At 40.1% G+C, this 19,839-nt stretch overlaps 1 protein-coding gene across 1 annotated transcript; it reads left to right on the forward strand.

Moving 5' to 3' along the window:
• The first annotated feature begins 646 nt into the window (after window positions 1-646).
• Window positions 647-8,074, forward strand: LOC136127431 (tripartite motif-containing protein 77-like). The gene is made up of 6 exons (XM_065882957.1): window positions 647-1,057; window positions 1,753-1,848; window positions 4,136-4,366; window positions 5,391-5,413; window positions 6,145-6,242; window positions 7,581-8,074. Exons 1-6 carry the CDS (start codon window positions 647-649, stop codon window positions 8,072-8,074), a joined length of 1,353 nt encoding a protein of 450 aa, XP_065739029.1.
• The last annotated feature ends 11,765 nt before the right edge of the window (window positions 8,075-19,839 follow it).

Raw genomic sequence — 19,839 nt, forward strand, 5'->3', positions numbered from 1 at the left:
GTCTCCAGAATTAGGTTAACTATTGTTCAATGTCATTGTTAAGAACGCAGTTTCTTTCCGTCCTTTTTGTTATCCTTAGAATATTGTCTTTTCTCCTTAGGCTAGTTCACGTTGTGACCACAAGATGGCTATGCAAATGGGTATTGTATCCAAAAAATGTCCAGAAACAGAAAAAGCAGTTTTTTTTTTTTAATTCCACGCATCTCTTCTGAAGCAAGAAAATCTTTTCTGGAATTGTCCTAGGAGTCTTAGTTTCTTATTTCATTGGCCAGAATTGGAACAAATACCCTGTGCTAACCAATCAGAGAGAGGAAAAAAGGGGGAAATTGTGATAGTTTTGGACACAATATGACCCACTGCCTATGAATGAGCCCAGAACCTCTGATTTCTTTGTCTTTGAAAGAGAGATAATATATGTGAAAAATCCTGGATTTCTAATAGGGAAATGAGAAGTAGTGCTGGAGGCCAATGTAAGAAAATAGTAATGCATTTTACCAGTCTTTAGGACTCTCTTTGTGCCTCGCCATCCTATTCAAAACATGGCCTGTCCTCCTACAGTACATATGTGTATTAGTGAGAGAAGGCTCAAAGCTCAACTCACATGCCAAGGGTAAAGAATGTCCTTTCCTTTTATTTTCTCAGAAACATGGAATCTGCTTTCACGCAGTGTTTCCCCAGTGAGTTCATCTGCTCCATCTGCAAGGACAATTTCACAGACCCTGTCACCATGAGCTGTGGGCACAGATTTTGTACTCCTTGCCTCTGGCTCTTGTGGGAAGATGTCCAAACAGCTCCTTGCTGTCCTGTGTGCAAGGCAGTATCTCCGAAAATGGACTTCAAAAGCACTATTCTTGCTAAGGAACATGTTCTTCCTACCAGAGGATCAGTTGTCTGCCAGTTACCTAGCTCTGCCAAGCAGATGTGTAGCATACACCAAGTGATAAAGCTCTACTTCTGTCAAACGGACAAGAGCCTGCTGTGTTTGTTCTGCTCTCATTCCCCCGAGCATGCCACGCATGAACACTATCCAGTAAAGCAGGTTGCAGAGCACTACAGGGTAAGTGATATCTCTGAATGCCTTTGAAATGTGGACGACCCTGTATCTGATAGGCAATGAGGCAAATACATTGATTGTTATTATTATTTTATGTAGGAAACAAATCGAATTTCTGAATACCACGTGCCAGGCACTATTCTGAAATCTAGGGATAAAGCAGTGAAGAAACTAGACAACATTCTTGTTCTCCTGAAGTTTAAATTCTGTTGGGCTGAAAGACGAATGATGATGAAATTGATGAGAATTAGGGTGCTGGTATTTCAGTGTAAGTAACGTGCTGGATAAATCTCTAGTTTCAGGAACAGTCATTGGCTCCTACAACTATGATTACGATGATCCTGTTCTAATTATAGCAGATTTAGAAACACTGGCCAATATTTTCTTACAGTGCCTTAGGAAAACTGAGGGCTAATATTTCACAATTAAATATAAAGCAAGATTCACTTCTGAAAATTGACCAAGTTACTACAATATCAGTGTTAGATTCCTCAGATAATAGATTCCATTTTCTAAATTTAGGCATTCTATTTTTGGTTGATCTCTCAGATTTATCAGTTAGTGTTCCCCAGGTAAATCACTGACATCTCTGCTCTCTTTACTGTTTGTCCCATGTTCATACCCTTCTATCTTCTTTTAAGTATCTGAAATGTACTACCTTTGCTTTTCTAGAACTCCAATTTATAGTTATTTTGCAGGAGAACCTTCTGATGCAAATGAAATCTATTTGGAAAAAGAAAAAAGAAAATCAGAGAAATATAAAAAAAGTGACCAACATATTCAGAGTATGGGAGGTAAGCAGTAGACCCTGTATCCACTGGAACCAGCTTGGGACAAATATCCTCGTAACTTACAGTGGAAGAATTTGAATTAAATCATAATGTCCCCTGAGTGAGTGATCAGAGAGAGCTACATACATGACCTTCAATAGAGGATTTCATGTTGAATGAACCCAATATGTAACTAAAAGGTTTTTCCTGATTTTCTTGATAAAGCAATGTCTACCACTAATATTGTACTTTAGCAGGGACAAGAAAATGCAATATCACAAAACAAATGCAATGGTCACTGGGGTGGAGGTAAAAATAGAGTTCTGTAGGAGATTAATAAACTTTGAATGTTAAGAAAAGCTTCTCAAACAAGTAAAAATCATCCCAATGCTAATGTGTTAGTAGAATCTGTAAATTCATGGGTATTTATGACACAGACACCTAAGGGACAAGAAAGCTAAAAATGAGACAAATCATGGAATTGTCTGGGACCTGCAAGTAGCTCCTATTAATTAGTACATAGGGTATGAAGCAGGCAGTGAGAGTTATGGCTAGAAATGTAATTATAACCATGGCAAGATTGTGAACGTCTACCTAAGGATTTTGGGTTGTATCATTCATTGATGCACATATATGAACTGGGAACCTGAAACTGAAGGTTTAATAAAAATAAACTATATTTTTATTTTCAAAGAACTCAATCACTTCTAAAGAAGGCATATCAACAGGCTATGGTACAGAATATGTCATTAAACAGAAATCTATATACAGTGCTGTGAAAATACCAAGGGCAATAATAAAATTTTCTTGATCATTTAGGATGGATTTCCTAATAAACCACTCATTCATAGTAGGGCATATGATGCATTGCTCACTGTTCTAGGCCCACAAAGAGATACAGAAATGGACAAAAGGAAGAAAATCACTGACCTCAGTTGGTTATAATCTAGTAAGAGAAGTCATGTGACAAATAAAAAAGAGTAACATTTATAATACCTCACATTTGTAAAGTTCTTGGGAGAAAATTAAAGCAGGGATGTGTATAAATAGTACAGGCTTGCAGAGAAAGTATGCTGGTCAGGGAAGACTCATTATGAACATTACATCAGGGTAGAGATCTAAAGAAGTGAAGGGAGTGAACCAGCAGTTCTCTGAGAACCCATCCTTCTGGAGCAGAGAAAACAGAAGGTATGGTCCAAAAGTTTGGGTCTCCCCCCCGCACCAAGTTCAAATGTTGAAATTCTAACCCCCAAAGTGATGGTGTTAGGAGGTCGTGCCTTTGGGAGGTGATTAGGTCATGAAGGCAGAGTCCTTATGAGTGGGATTCTTATAAAAGAAGCCCTGTGGAGGCTTGGCCCTCCTGCCATGTGAGGACACAACCAAAAGATGACTATCTAGTGAAGACATGGAAGCAACCTAAATGTCCATCAACAGATGAATGGATAAAGAAGACGTAGTATACTTATACAATGGAATACTACTCAGCCACGAAAAAGGATGAAATAATGCCATTTGCAACAACATGGATGGACCTAGAGATTACCATATTGTGGGAATTAAGTCAGAGAAAGACAAATATCATATGATATCACTTATATGTGGAATCTAAAAATAAAAATGATACAAATGAACTTATTTACACACCAGAAATCGACCGACAGGCATAGAAAAAAACTTATGGTTACCAAAGAGGAAAGTGGGGGGAAGGATAAATTAGGAGTTTGGGATTAACATATACACACTACTATATATATATATATATATATAAAATAGATAAACAACAAGGACCTACTTTATAGCACAGGGAACTATATTCAATATCTTGTAATAACCTATAATGGAAAAGAATTGGGAAAAAACAGAATATAGATATATGCATATATATATGTATGTATAACCAAATCACTTTGCTGTATACCTGAAATTAATACAATATTGTAAATCAACTACACTTCAATAAAAAAGATACATGCATATGGTAAAATAAATGAAAACCAAGTATGTGAATGTGCTTTGTAAAGTAGAATATATTTTAATCATTATTAAGCAAAAAAAAAAAAAAAAGATAGCTATCTAGGCAGTGGCTCTCACCATACACCAAATCTGCTGGCACTGATCTTGGATTTCCCACCTTACTGAACTGTGTGAAGTAAATTCTGTTATTTATAAGTTATGCAGTCTATTGTGCTTTTGTTATAGTAGCCCAAACAAACTAAGACAAGTATTCTATATATAACACGTAGACAATAGATGATAGGAGAAGAATAAAACCATCCAGATACATGATCTAATTAATCCAATGTCACTGCAGGGTTTTGTGAATCTACGGATGGTGATGATAGGAGCTGAATACCCTAAGGTATGTCAATATCTCCAGGAAGAAAAGCAAAAACATTTAGAGATATTGGCAATTGAAGGCAAGATTGTTTTTCAGCGACTCAGGAGAAATGTAGCCAGAATGGTTCATATGGGGAAACTCCTGAGAAGAATATATGAGGAGCTGAAGGAACTGTGCCTTAAAGCAGATGTGGACATGCTCCAGGTAAGGACTAAGGAAGGACGTTAGGGTGCTGAACACCAGCCTGCTTGGAAAGCATTTATATCCACTGGAGTTATATCCTTTTTGGCCTCCATTATTTTTCTGGTTCCAAAGTCCAGATTCTTCTTCTGCCTCTATGATGGCGGGTTTTGCTCCTCCAGTATAATCTGGAGACGAAACATGACTTTTGCCTTATATGGAGGAAGGATAACTGTGTGGAAAGGTTCAAGTAACAGATCCAGAAGAAAATCTCCCAAACCTTCTTGTTCTATTCCTCTACTATACAGTTAGCCTTCCATATCCCTATAGGTTTCACATCCGGGGATTCAACCAACTGCCAATGGAAAATATATATTTTTTAAAAACCCAGACATTTCCAAAAAGCAAAACTTTGTCAATGCTGACAACTATTTACATAGCATTTGCATTATATTAGGTATTATAAGTAATCTAGAGGTGATTAAAGCATACAGGAAATTGTGCATACATTATATGGAAATACTGTGCCATTTTATATAAGAGATTTGAGCATCCATGGATTTTGGTATACAAGGGGTCCTGGAATGAATTCCCCTCATATACTCAGGGACGACTATATTTACAGTTTCTGACCAGCTGCAAGAGAGCAGCTTGTGAGCAGATAATTTAACTTTGTATGTGTACTTGGTAATATGTGTGAATATGGGATGTATGCCTTCTTTCTGTTGTGAAGTTCTAGCTTTCACACCCTTACAAGAACTTTGCGGAACGCTGTGAATCCTGCTGTAGATTACAACAAAGCACAGCCATTCGTGCACCCTAAGAACATCTTCTGACTTTCAATTTTATCAAGAGTATGATTTTATCAACTGTATGTAAATGTGAGACTGGGTTTCATCTTTTTAAGGATAAGGGAAATGGCAAATGATTTTCCCCAAGGAAAAAAACTGGAGATAGTGAATTTCCCAGTATAATCTCATATCCTCAAACTAGACTAAACAGGACAGCTTTTGCTGAAAGCTAAGCCTTCCTTTCTTTCTCTTTACAGGATGTGGGAGACACAATGAAAAGGTAAGTTTGCCCCCTATTCAAATCATGGTAATTGTGATAATGATCAGGCTATTTCTGTTGAGATGGACCCTCCCTTTTTAATGAGAAGTTTCTTTCGGTCTGCTTTTATTCCTTCCTTCTCTAAAAGTCTGCCAGGTTTTATATAGTCTACCCTTAGGTGAAAGTAGGGTTGAGGGGAGTGTAGTTTCAGTTGCAAGCCTTACTGTAGAAGTTGCAAAAAGACAACTATTTTTCCTGCCCCCCTAATTTCCAAATTCTAATTATTGATATTTGAGGATTATTCCTGGTCATCTATGGGAAAGGCAGATAAGCTCAGAGAGGCAGCAGGTAGACGGATGCTGAGACGAGGAGGGAGGTAGAATCCTCAAGAAAGAACATACGATAGTGCTGAGGATCCATATGTATCAGATGGCAAATTCTAACTATTTGCCACCTATTAGATTTCAGGAATTAAATGAGAATTGCTGTGTGGATCCCCTAGGGAAGCTAGAAGAGAGGAAACAGACACAATTATGATTGAGGTGACATATTCTACTAAGATTGATATGCTAAGAGCAGGGAAACAGATTGTAAAATATAATAGCAACTGTAGTGTTCCTCCATCTGAGGAGTTAAATTCACACCCTTCACACCTAATTATGAGGATTCTGATGCAGCCCCATCAGTGGACTGCTAATGGTACCTTTGGGCCTGTTAGTAAGTGGGTCTTTTTTTTTTTTTTTTTTTTACAGGAGTCAGTTAATGCAGCTGTACATTCCTCAGCCTATGGACCCACAGCTCAGTACATGGGCCATCACTGGGATGTTGGAAAGGCTTAACAACTTCCGAGGTAAGAGGCAGCTCTCTGGGTGAAGGCAGTAATATTTCCTTCACGACTAGATACATGCTGGTGATCTCTCTTCATTGCTCTGTCTGTTCTTTATAAAAACAGGGAAGCAGGCACTGCTTTATAACTAACTTTATAATTTATTGTTAATTATCAGTCAGAGAAAGCTAACTGAAGCCTGTCAAAAACAATCAATCAAATATGACAGTTTCTTATATAGTTACTTGTGGTGAGTTAAAATTTTAAAAAAAAGAACACTCTGCCCTATAAAACTGCATATCCATTCAGTGTATTTCATCTTGTAGTTAACTGTGGTTATATGCGGATATTCAGATTCTTAGAATCACCTTAATGTTGTTATTTAAATGTTTATCTGAATATTGCATGTAATAATTACATTTGAAAAATCACAAGACTTTTAAAAAGCTTAAAAGTATTTTTATATACAACAAGTACAACCACAAAACAAACTAAACCCATGATTTTTTGCATAGAGGGCCCCCTAAGACAAATGCAACTGAAGGGTGAGCCTGGCAGACAAAGGAGAAGCAGGCCTGAGATGGGATGAGTTGGATTCTGATTCAGTGGTGGCTCCATTAGAAAACCTAAGAGAGAAATCACTTCTAAAAAAAGGCACAGATGGGTTTTTGGTTTATTTTATTTTTGCTTGCTTAAACGTTAAGCAATGTGATCACTATTTAGGACTAAAAAGAAAAACAATATCATATTTAAAGTATAATGTATAGTATATTTATTACTATTTTATTTTGTGAGAGTGGATTAATGAGAGGACTTAAGTGAATTAAGGGCCATTTTGCTATTTTCTTTTTTTGTTTTTTTTTTCTTTGTTTTTTTGCTATTTTCTTGACATCTATGAATGAAATCCCTAGTTTTTGAGGAGTTAGTTAGTAAAAATAAGCCAGAGCCTGATATCCCACATCTTCATGTATTCTCAAAATTTTCCTTCATCTAGTTGTACGATTAGAGATCTTCTGGCTCTTTAGATAGACAAGAAGCCCTTCCTGTTCTTTCTCTGGATTTCCAGTGACACACTCTGTCTAGTCATCTTTGGTAAAGGGGTGTTCTGGAGCTAGCTCGTTCTGACACACTCATGGGAGCGAATTGTTACAAGTTCCAGAATTTTAGGAGCAATTACTAAATGGCTGGCACCTTGAAAATGGTCATGGTGGGCTGGAATATTCCCAGCAAATAAGACAAACCAGCTTTGCTTTGTTCCAGAGATTTGGTTGCTAAACCTCTGCCACAATACCGCCACACTTGTCCGTCCCTCAGAACTTTAAAACTCTGTTCTTTGACTTTGCTGTTTTCTTTTTACTGAAGTGTATGTCACGTTGGATCATAAAATAAGAAATTGTCATGTGGCTCTGACTGAAGACCTGAGACGTTTGCAGTGCAGTCCTGACCATCAAGACGTGCCCCGTAATCCAGCAAGTTCAGAGAATACTCCTTCATGGGGTGCTCAGACCTTCACCACTGGCAAACATTACTGGGAGGTGAATGTGGGAAACTCTCGTACCTGGATTATAGGACTTTGCAAGGAATCCTGGACAAGTAGGAATGATATGCTACTTAACTCTGAGGATATTTTTCTACTTCTGTGTGTCAGCGTGGAGGACCATTTCAGTCTCTTTTCTACATTCCCACTCTTACCCCACTATATCCAAAGACCCCAGGGCTGGATCGGGGTGTTTCTAGATTATGAATGTGGTATAATAAGCTTTATTAATGTTGCCAGAAGTTCCCTCATTTGTAATTTCCTCTCACGCTCTTTCTCTTTCCCTCTCAGACCTTTCATTTGGTGTGGACCCAAATGATCAGGAACAGCTCACAAACCTGACCAAGGTCTCGGCAATTCTAATAGCTGAGGGGCTTCTATCCTGGTGACTTCTAGAATGGGGAAAATCAATTATACTTCACTGTGTTTAACTTCATTTTACCTTCAGGAGATATCATGGCTGCGTTATTTTTTAAAGTGGTGATAATGTTAACGATGTACATTTGTCTTTTCTGTTTTATTTAAATAAAAGTAATCTCTTTTATTTTATTGGGTAGGATACATGTATTTTTCATTTGCCATCTGAAGTTGCTAGAGATTAAAGAATACATGGGTGTGGAAACTCAGCCAAATGCATGAACAGAAAGCACAGAGGCTTCTCCTTCCAGAGAGTCCTTGTCAAGACTCAAGGGCAGCGTAGAATTCTCTTCTCCCTGCACTCATCTGGCTAAATCCTATTCCTCTTGTAATCCTCAGTTTACCAAACTAGATTAGGTCAATCATGATATGACCTCAAGAACAGCTTATTCTTTCTCTTTGTAAAACTCACAATAGATTTTGGGTCTTCTTTTCTAGTTTGCAGACTGCAAGAAGCGAAGGCCAATGCTAGTCCTCTTCCCAGCCACATTCCAGGGATGAAACACCTGGTTAAGGATATGAGAGACATCAAAAATATATTGGAACAAATGAATGAATGTGTAGGAAAATTATTAAAAGCAAAGGCTATATAACCAAAAAAAGTTACTATAATGTAGACACAATTAGCAGCTCAAGAAGCGATGAGAAATATTAAATAAAGATGTGAATTAAGTTATTGTTCAGGTACATGGCTCAGAAATTCATTTTAACTGGCAAAATATAGACTGTGTATGATCTCATTCCTCAGTGTTGCTATTAGTAGCTCTCAATGACGAACAGAGATTTTTAGGAACATACACATATTTTCTCAGAGTGGTAGTAGATGCTTGGATACTGCAGTACTTTTAAGGAAGATATGTAGAGTGAAAATACCTTGAATATACATTTTCAAGGATGGACAGTAAACTTTCTTTCTTACATGCACAAAACATCCAAGCTGTTAACAGTCACATTTCATTTCAAAGAGTGTCACTGACTTAGATCTTACAACTTTGTAAAGTGATCAGACACTGAAATCAATCTCTTTGGGGATGTGTTGTCCACCATAATGACTCTAGTTGACACTGACGTATGATAGATAGGAAAGCTGTTAAAAGAGTAGATTCTAGGAGAGCTTATCCTAAGGAAAAACAATTTTTTCTTTTTCTTCTCTTTTAGAAGAATCAATCTTTCTCTCCCCACTCCCCTTTCTCCTTCCATCTCTCCATCTTTTTTTTTTACATCTTTATTGGAGTATATCTCTCCAACTTTTGCTCTCTCTCTTTAAAGAGAAGTTGCTTAGGGAATAATTTGGGGATTATACGTATTTCTATGAAGTTGTGGTGGAAAAGAAATGATAACTAGATTTCCAGATATTTGCTTAGGGATTTAAAGCAATCTAATAATGCCCTCATCTTCGGAAGGGGTCCAAGAATTGTTGCATACTGAAAAGTTTTGTATTGACTCTGGCACTGGCCAAAACGGAAGAAATTCTCCATAGTCTGTCTCACCTACAGATTTGAACTGACCATAAAAAGTAACCATGTGAGGAATGTGAAAAATTAAAACTAGAAAGTGAAATGAGGAGAGAAGTTAAGACTTGAATAATTACCACAGTGGAGGTGAGCTGGTGGAATTACTTTCCTCTTCTCCTTCCTGGCATTGACTGAACTGAAGGAAGACTCAGCTCTCTGATCTGCACAGCATGCGCATGCAGCAAAAGCTCAAACATAAACCCTGGTTTCTAGTCAGAGGACCAGGAAAAGAGGGTCCTGCAAACAGGAAAGTGTGAGAGGAAATCACTTTTTTTCTTTTCATCTTCTCTTTTTCTCTTCCAGTGCTGCCCCAAGATCAGCCACTGTCAAAAAGGTACAGTGAGTGGCAACAGTAGAATGGCAGATGGGGAAGCTTTGTCCCAAGAGAGCACTTTTTTCCTTTTTCCAGAGGAACTGCAGAAAGAGACCCCTATTGTCCAAAGTGGGGTGTGTGCGTGAAATCTTCCTAAGTGTTTTCTATTGTTGCTTTGACTTGAGGACCACCACAGTCCTATAGGGGCCAGAGGTGGTGTTAACTCTGGAAGAATCTCCGGTTTTCAAGGCTTGCTTATAAACGGTGTAAGGAGAAAGCAGAGAAGTCTTTAATCTGGGCTGGATTTTCCCCACCACTGGGACAATACCAACCCCCCTGCTCCCTGAGTGTTCTAAAAGATATGCCCTGTACCGTGAGGATTTTTCACTCTGGATAGTGGGAACTATTCCCAGCCCTGTGTGACCTGAGGTATTGTTCCATCTACCCCTTTGGGGTGGTTCTTTCCTTGATCTTGGATATTTTCCTCACAAGCATTCACTGATCTGTACTCAGATATAGGCTCCTGCTGTGGGAGCTCTCTGGAGCTCTCTTCTGTGCAACTCTACCCTCGACTAGTACTCAATCCTGGGAACTCCAGCCACCTTGGTTTTACTGAACTTCCAACCCTGTCTCTTCAACTCGGGGAGACCACTGGGCTCTGTCTGGGTTCCCCCTCCCTGTGACAAGTCTAGAAATCTCCAGGCAGTAAAATGGGACTGTCACAAGGCTCCCCTCCTTTGGTCCCTCTCTCTAAGTTTACTCTCCTGTGATGCTTATTGTCAAATGTCTGAAAACTGTTGCCTTTATATGTCACATTTCTGGGTTGTGCTTTCTTAAGATAGAAGAGCAAATCCCACCCCTGTTACTTCATTTTTGCTCAAAAGAGAAGTCTGAGAGTAATTTATTAAATTACAGATTCAATTTTGTTAATGGATATCCAGCTATTCATTTTACTTACTTTTATATTCAGTGGGCTTTAGTAGTGTGTATCTTCCAATGAATTTACCCATTTCATCTAGACTGTCAAGTTTATCAACATTGGCCTTTGCTAGATATTTGTTTTGCTGAATAAATGACGTATGCCAGGTTTTGATGATGTTGTGGTGCGGGCTTCCATTTGAGTTTCTGGAAACTAGATTCTAAGCCCTGGTTGCACTGTAAGCTGTGGGTCCCAGCAAAGGGTGATGTGGGATGAGTGTTCCCCCTCTATTCCATCCCCATGGCAGGAAGTACCCACTGGAAATAGAAGCTCTTCTGGGTGGTTACTAAGCATTGATCTGACTTAGAAGAGGAGGAATCCCATGACCTTTGAGGCAAATGAGTCAGTGCTGGGTCAAGAAGGAAGAGGGGTGAGAATTCCAGGATCATGGTCACTACGGTCCATCAGGACCCTGCCTTGCTAGGTGACTCCCAGGTTTAAATATTCCCATTCAGGGGCTAAGGACCCCTGGCACTGGACCCAACCCTCGTGGGTCCAGTGTTTTAGAAGCCTGGAGTCAGGATTGCTTCAGTATTGCTAAGCACCACCCAGTGCTTTGGATAAGAGCTTTCCTTTGTTTTTGTTTTTTTGGGGGGCAGGGCTGCTAGGCATGTGGGATCATAGTTCCCTGACCAGGGATTGAACCCACACCCCCTGCGGTTTAAGACTGGATTCTTAACCACTGGACCACTGGGAACGTCCAAGAGCTTTCCTAATTCCTTTGAGCACTTCTTAACCCTGGTAACACCTAAGCACTGCCCTATGCAGGAAGGAACTTAAAAGTCTCCCAACATCATGTACTGAACAACCTATCATTTCCTCACTGTGTGTTCTTGGTCTTGTCAAAGATTAGTTGACTGTATATGCACAGGTTAATTTCCTGGCTCTCAATCCTGTTCTATTGGTCTATGTATTTTTTATGCCAGTACCATATCACTTTGATTACTGTAGCTTTTGAATATAGTTTGAAATCCGGACATATGACGTTCTTTAATGAGACTATACTTAGATTTACTTAGCCATTTCACCAGTAATGGAATTGAGATTGGCCAGAGTTTCTTTTTTATTATTATTTTGGTGATTGTATATTATGTTGTTATGACCAATTTGTACCTGCCACATATAGCACTTGTTCTTGTCTAGATTATTCAATCAGGATTCTAAATATGTTCAACTTGAATTTCACTAGAGATTGATTTCCAAGAGAATTGTACCAATTTTTACTCCCATAACATGAGATATTTTGGGTTCCTCTTGTCATCTCCAGAGCTTAATATTTTTTTAAAAAAATTTTTAAAAATTAATATAATTAATATTATAAATGTTATTTTAAAAAATATCTGAAGGTAGTGATTGTGATTTTAATTTTTATTTCTCTGATTTCCTATGAGTTTGAGCATCTTTTTATGTATATCTGCCTTTCTTTCCTGTGAACTTATTCTTTGTCCTTCTGTGCTTGGGGTAGTGGGCTTATATTGGTCTTATAGATTTTCAGGTCTCTTGGTATATTCTGGTCACTTATCCTTTGCTAGTTTTATGGATTACAGTGTTTTTCCCAGCATTTCTCTTCCATTAAGATGACTTTTGATAACAGAAATGCTTAATGTTTGTAGTTAATTGATCATTTTTCTTATTCAATTTGTGGTTTTTGTTTCTTTATTAGGAAATCACTGTGTAACAAAGGGTCAAAAAGTTTTTCTTTTAATATTCACTCCTTTTAAAATGATGAATGTCTTTCCCATTGAATTCAATCCACATGAAATTGATTTTTGTGGATGGCATTAGGTAAATACCACAGCAGACTTATTGAGAAGTCTATTTTACACCCACATGCAATGTGTGCCTGTTCAGGCATAAATCAGACATTCATACATCAGGTGAGTTTGAGGCTTTCTCTTTGGTTCCTGTGGTCATTTTCTCCATCTTGTGCCAATGGGCCATGGCTTAATTGTTACAGCATCCTGAGATCATAACATCTGCTACTGATATCTCAGAATATGTACCTGATATTTTGACCCAGGAAACGACACTGCTCTAATATTGCTGATATCCATGTCTAGTGTAAAATTGCTGATATCCATGTCTAGTGTAAAATTTATATGTATACAGTAATCACTTAGAATCCTCTCATTTTAGGACTGTATTCCCAGAAATTTAAATAATCCAATAATGCATATATGATTACAAAGTCTTTTCTCACTAATCTTCTAGAAAGTAAATTGATCTCACTAATGTTTTACCTACTTTCATCTAGAGTATTTTTTGGCTATTGTTCGTTTCCTGTATTTTCTAAACTAAAGAAAGGAAGTTTTCTTCTTTTTATAGTAAGCAAATGACTCAAAAAATATAACTGTGTATATCTTCCATGAAAATAATCTATTTTCCAAAATGTTTCACTAATTTTCTGAATCCCCAACATTCTACTTAAAATCTTAAGCTCTCTCATTAAACTTCTTTCATTAAGAAGTACATAAACAACCCTTTTGGACCATTTAGTGTATAATATTGTGTAGGGAAGACTAGCCCCTTTGGCTGATTGGAGTTGCTCTGGGACTAACAGGAGGGATGTGGGAAGCCTGGGCTCTGCTTGTGAGGAGTATGTGTGTGCCTGCTGGCTCCCTTGGCAGGGCAGAAATGGCAGATTGAAAACTGCCCCAGCACGTGCCCAGCCTGAGCCTAGCGAACACTCCGGCCCCATGAAGCATACTTCACATCGCAGCTCTGCACTGGACCAAGGGCTGCCAGGGCCCGGGGAAGAGCTGGCTGTAGAAGGCAGAGAGTTCTTGGACTGGGGAGGAATCTGAGCGGGGTGGGAGAGGCATTGCTGTAGTCTACCCAGCAGCACATCAGGAGAAGTCCTGATCTCTGACAGAGGCCAGACTGCCATAGCCCACTGCTCCGATACATGCGGAAAGCTCACGTGAGCCCGATGGCTCCACAGCAGGGCAGGGGGTGGCAGAGGCTGGGGAGAGTGATCGACTGTCAGGGACAAGAAGACTCAGACCAGAGGGTGTCTCTGAGCAGAGCCAGGTCAGCCTGGTGCTTGCACAGGTGGCGCATCAGTCTAATGAATTATAATCTCAGAGAACTGAGCGACAAAAATTTGGTTTTCCTACGGCTCTTTTCTTTCCTGGCTTTACTCCGGGACCAAAGAAAGTCCCCAGTCTCTGAACTACAGAGCAGGAGCTCACAGAAAAACTCCAAGAGACCCTCTCTTTCCCGTCAGAGGATCAGCAAAGAGGCCCCTGAAAACAGAAAAGTGTGGAGGTGGGGAGTCTCATTTTTTTCTTGTTTTCTCTCCCACCCCTGACCCAAGACCAGGCTCAGTCATGAAGCTGCGCTGTGTAGCAACAGCAAAATGGCAGAGTGGTGCCAGTGGCATGGGCACCAGTGGCCCTGGGAGAGCCCTTCTTTCAGGCCAGAGTAATTGGGAGAAGGGGTGTCTGTTACTTGAAGAGTGCGGGTGGAACCGCCTTTAATTTCTCTGTTGTCTTTGCCTCTTTGTGCCACAGAAGGCATGGTTGCACAGGAGTGTAGAAGTGGGGTTAACTCTGGAACAAATCTTGACCTTCAAAGCGTGCTTTTAAACTCTGTTAGTGGGAAGAGAGAAGTCTTTAATCTGGGCTTGATTTCCTCACCAGAGGGGCAATCCCCTTCCGCGTCCTCTCCCCTATATACCATGTAGTTCAAGGATTTCCCATTGTGAATGAGGAAACAACAACTATTCCCAGCCCTGTGTGAGATGCAGGATTGTTGTACTGGTTCTCTTTGGGTCCTCTTTTCTTGACCTGGAATATTTCCTCACAGACATTAATTGACCAGCATTCAGCTGCAGACTCCACCTTTGGGGCCCCCTAGAGATGTCTGTCTCTGTCTGTCTCTGTCTCTCTGTGCAGCTTTACCCTCAAGCAGGCTTCAGTCCTGGGAACTCCAACCACCTTGACCTCCCTGAACTCACATCTACACTCAGGGTGCCCCCACCCTGTGTTGTGACCTAGAAATCTTCAGGCAGTAAGGTGGGTCTATCACTGGGTTTCCCTCATTTGTTTCCTCTTTCTCAGGGTTCAGTGTCCTGTGCTGCCAATATAACATGTTGAAATCATCTCACCATATCACATATATTCAGAATTTTAAGTACAAAATAACATTCCTCCAAATTATTCCAATAAAATGTTATTCCAAAAATAACATTCCCACAAATCTGATTGTATGTCTTTTCTGAATAATTTTCAAGAAATAAATTAAATTCATTAGTTTTATACCTAACTACATATGGAATTTTTTTTAAATATTGTCTGCTTCCTGTATTTCCCCAGACCAAAAAAAAAAAGTGTAGTTTAAGTACTCAGCAATTCAAGAAATATGACTATGTGTGTTGTCCACAAAAATAATCTGTTATTCAAACTTATTTTTGGAATCCTCAACATTCTCTTTAAGAACTTAATCCTTGGGCTTCCCTGGTGGTGTAGTGGTTGGGAATCTGCCTGCCAATGCAGGGCACACGGGTTCAAGCCCTGGTCTAGTAGGATCCCACATGCCCCGGAGCAACTAAGCCCATGCGCCACAACTCCTGAGCCTGCGCTCTAGAGCCCACGAGCCACATTTACTGAGCCCGTGTGCCACAACTACTGAAGCCCGTGCACCTAGAGCCCGTGCTCTGCAGCAAGAGAAGCCACTGCAATGAGAAGCCTGTGTACCACAAGGAAGAGTAGCCCCCACTCGTCGCAACTAGAGAAAGCCCCCTGCCCAGCAACGAAGACCCAACGCAGCCAAAAATAAATAAAATAAATTAAAAAAAACTTAATCGTCACCTTTATGCTTTTTTCATTAAAGTATAGTTAATCAATGGTAATGAATCAATTTGTGTCTAGTGATACTTTACATCTGAGAAGTAAGAAATTTCCTAAGTCTTTGTTTCTTTGTAAATCAGCCTAATTCAGTGTTTCTCAAACGTTAGAAGTCATCAGAATTACCTGGAATGATTGATAAACTACAGATTTCAGGTCCCACTCACATGACTTTTGATTCAGGAGGTCTTGGGTGTAAGCCAGGAATGTGAATTTCTAACAAGGTTCAGGTGATGACGATACTGTTTGAATTGGAACCAAACTCTGAGAACCACTGGCCAAAGTAATTGTTTTATTCCATATTCTCTTCAACATTTCCTATTCTTCTGATTCATTTTATGTCTTTTTTCAGTGGCTTATAACATTTCTTTTAATGACTATTCTCACTTATTAATCAGAAATTTTTGGTATCATAAGTGTTTCAAAACTACGTTCCTTTCAGAAATGTAATTTGGAAGGAAACTGTATATTATGTAAACTGTAGGAAAGATTATTGAGTAGCACACCGTAATCAAAACCCTACTGCCAATAAGACAATCATCTCATCTCATTTATTAATTTATTCACTCACCAAATATTTTAGTGCCCAGACACTAGGCATTATCTGTCTTTATCTGCAGATAACGACATGATCTGCTGGGAATATGGCACTGAACACATCCTTTATCTCTTGCAATTTAAACTATTATGTAAGAAAAGACCAGAGTTTATATAAAGAAAGACCTATTCTGGTCCTGAGGGTCGGTGGAGATTTGCCTGTAAAATAGATTTTTTTTCTCTCTGAGGGTGAATTAGTGAGTAGGCTATACTAGAACAAGAGTAGGGAGAAGGTTTCCAACTGATATGGGGCATTGTACGTAACCAAGTCTGTCCACGATGTGCAACCCTGTGTTTCTTGCCAGACTGCCATCCAGCCCTGCTCATCAGTTAAACGCCACCTCCGTCCCTCCCACGCTTACCTTGAACTCATTCACTGCGTAAAGCCCCATCCCGTTACAGGCAGGACATTCAAGTTGTAAAACCAACGAAGAGAGTCCTGCAAGTGAGGTGCTCAGAATCTGGAGAAGGAAGCAGACAGCAGCAGTGGTGACAAAGCACTTCAGTCTGCAGGAACGCCTGGGCTGGGGTGGGGCAGGAAGGCCTCATAAGAAAGGTGAGGCTTGAGCCTGGGTGAAGAAGGGTCACTTCACTGAGAGCAGGAAGGAAATGTGAGACAAAACTCAGCCTTGTACCCAAGGCATGAACTGTATGACGCAGGACCTTTAATTGCTCTTCAATCAATCGTGGCTTCAAAAATATGTATAGGTAAAATCTCTGAAGAATTGAGGACTGGGGCTTCCCTGGTGTTGCAGTGGTTGAGACTCCTCCTGCCAATGCAGGGGACACAGGTTTGAGCCCTGGTCCGGTAAGATCCCACATGCTGCGGAGCAACTAAGCCCGTGCACCACAACTACTAAGCCTGCATTCTAGAGCCCACGAGCCACAAATACTGAAGCCGGCGCTCTAGAGCCCGCGAGACACAACTACTGAGCCTGCGCTCTAGAACCTGCGAGACACAACTACTGAAGCCGGCGCACCTAGAGCCCGTGCTCCGCAACAAGAGAAGCCACGGCAATGAGAATCCCGCGCACCACAATGAAGAGTAGCCCCCACTCCCTGCAACTAGAGAAAGCCCACGCCCGGCAACGAAGACCCAACGCAGCCATAAATAAAAATAAATAAATAAATTTATATTAAAAAAAAGCATTGAGGACTGAATGAAGTGTCTGAGAGTGTGTCTTTGGTAATAAAGCTGAGAGTTAAAAAAAAAAAAAGACCATTAAGTTGGAATCATACACACCACACATATATTTTTGTAACTACATCCAGCTCACAAAACAGGTGAGTAACCACAGCATATATTCTAGATAATGGGCCATGAGAGATGACTTTACTTTTAAAAAGATGGAACCAACAAAATTTATCTCATGGTATCTTCATATTAAATAGCAATAAAAGGAGGTTAAAGTAGAAAAAGCTTAAACGACAAAAAAGTATTATTGATTTACTTCGACTGGGAAGGTCTTCTCAGACAGGGAGTTGCTGGGTATAGTCAGGTTCCTGATTTATCCCTCATTATATGTGGCCAGTGTTTAACAAAGGGCTGACAGGAAAACTGAAGGATCAAGCTGGGCACCTCCATATGAAGGAAATTTTAACAGTATTAAAAAACCTGACCTTTCCACTGTGATTATCAAGGAACACACAAACCCAATCCAGTATATAGGTTTCTCTATATACTGCCAACACTGGGGAAGTGGTCAAGAGACAGTCATGATTATCTTCCCCCTCACATAAAAGAAGAAATACGTCCTCAGATTCAGTGTACCATTCTTTCTTACCTAGGAACCCTTACAGAAGCCTAGAGTCCCAAGAGTCACCCACATCCGGCTCCCAGTAATGGTTGCCAGAGGTCAAGTAATCCCCACTACATCAGTGATGCTTTTTTTTTTTTACTTTTGAGTAAATTTCAAACTTTTAGAAGATTATTTTTGAAAAGCCAGGTAAAGATGGAAAACATTCACATTTCCAACTACTTTCTCTTTAAAACAATAATAAATAAACATGAGTTTGCATTAGTAATAACCAAATGAGCATCAAAGTTAGTAGGGTAGACACTTACGAATGTTCAAAATGTTTGGTAGGTTTCTCTAAGGTGATGATCTATGAAGGTGTGGTGGGAGGAAATGTGCTGCTTTCAGACCCTCAGTGAAGCTTTCACGTTGCCGTTCAGTAGTAACTGGCCCACTTCTGACTCAGGCCAAGTTCTGTGCTGGTCGGTTTTCACTCTGTTCTCCACAACCGGCACGAAAACAGGAAAGTTTAACAGTTCATTTCTTTGGCACAATCCACACGCTGTCACAGTGGAGGTTTTGTCTCTTCAAGTCTTGTTTGGTGACCCCCCCACACACACATTCGAGTCATTACTATTCTAATCAACCAACCAAAGACACCACTTCCCCGCTCTCTAATTTCCACTAAAGGCCTTTGACATAATTTCTGACCCACCTTGCTAGGTTCTAACATTCTCAGCATGTGTGATTTCACTAGGAACTTCAAACACTGAAAGGCATTGAAACATTTCACTGAAATTTGCTTTCCCATCACACTGTGACTGGGAACGTGAATTTTCTTTTCTTTATTTATTTATTTATTTTATTATTTATTTTTGGCTGCGTTGGGTCTTCGTTGCTGGGCGTGGGCTTTCTCTAGTTGCGGCGAGCAGGGGCTACTCCTTGTTGTGGTGCACGGGCTTCTCACTGTGGTGGCTTCTTGTTGTGGAGCACAGGCTCTAGGTGTGCGGGCTTCAGTAGTTGTGGCATGTGGGCTCAGTAGTTGTGGCTCACGGGCTCTAGAGCGCAGGCTCAGTAGTTGTGGTGCACGGGCTTAGTTGCTCCGTGGCACGTGGGATCTTCCCATACCATGGATCGAACCCGTGTCCCCTTCACTGGCAGGCGGATTCCCAACCACTGCACCACCAGGGAAGCCCTGGAACGTGCATTTTCAGATGCAGAAGACTGACTGATTGACAACTGTAAAACAAACAGACGCAGAAGGCACATGAGAGGCAGTGCAACACGACCAAAGCAGGATATTCCTTGTTTTTGATAAAGCAACCCTTTAGAATAGGAACTTTCTGGAGACACTGTGAAATGAATTTTCCTTGTAAAATTATTATCCATCTTCCACACGTTTGATGAATATGTGCAGTCCATCTACGATCCCCAGATGTGACGGCTCCATCAGAAAAAAATAAAAAATAAATAACGGTACCAGGTGCCGTTCCTGGGCCTTGTCCAAAGGCAGCCAGTGGAAGAGTCTATTTTATTCTCTTCTCCCCTCATTAAACAGTAACAGCGGCAGAGGAGGGCATTTGGATTTGAACAAATGACATCCAATACCTAACAAGCGAAGCAACTCTTTCAAGCGTTAGATCCTGTCTGATGGTCCCAAGGATCAGGATGGCTTATTTTT

This window comes from Phocoena phocoena, chromosome 8, assembly GCF_963924675.1.
Source record: "Phocoena phocoena chromosome 8, mPhoPho1.1, whole genome shotgun sequence".
In the NCBI taxonomy this organism is placed as follows: Eukaryota; Metazoa; Chordata; class Mammalia; order Artiodactyla; family Phocoenidae; genus Phocoena; species Phocoena phocoena.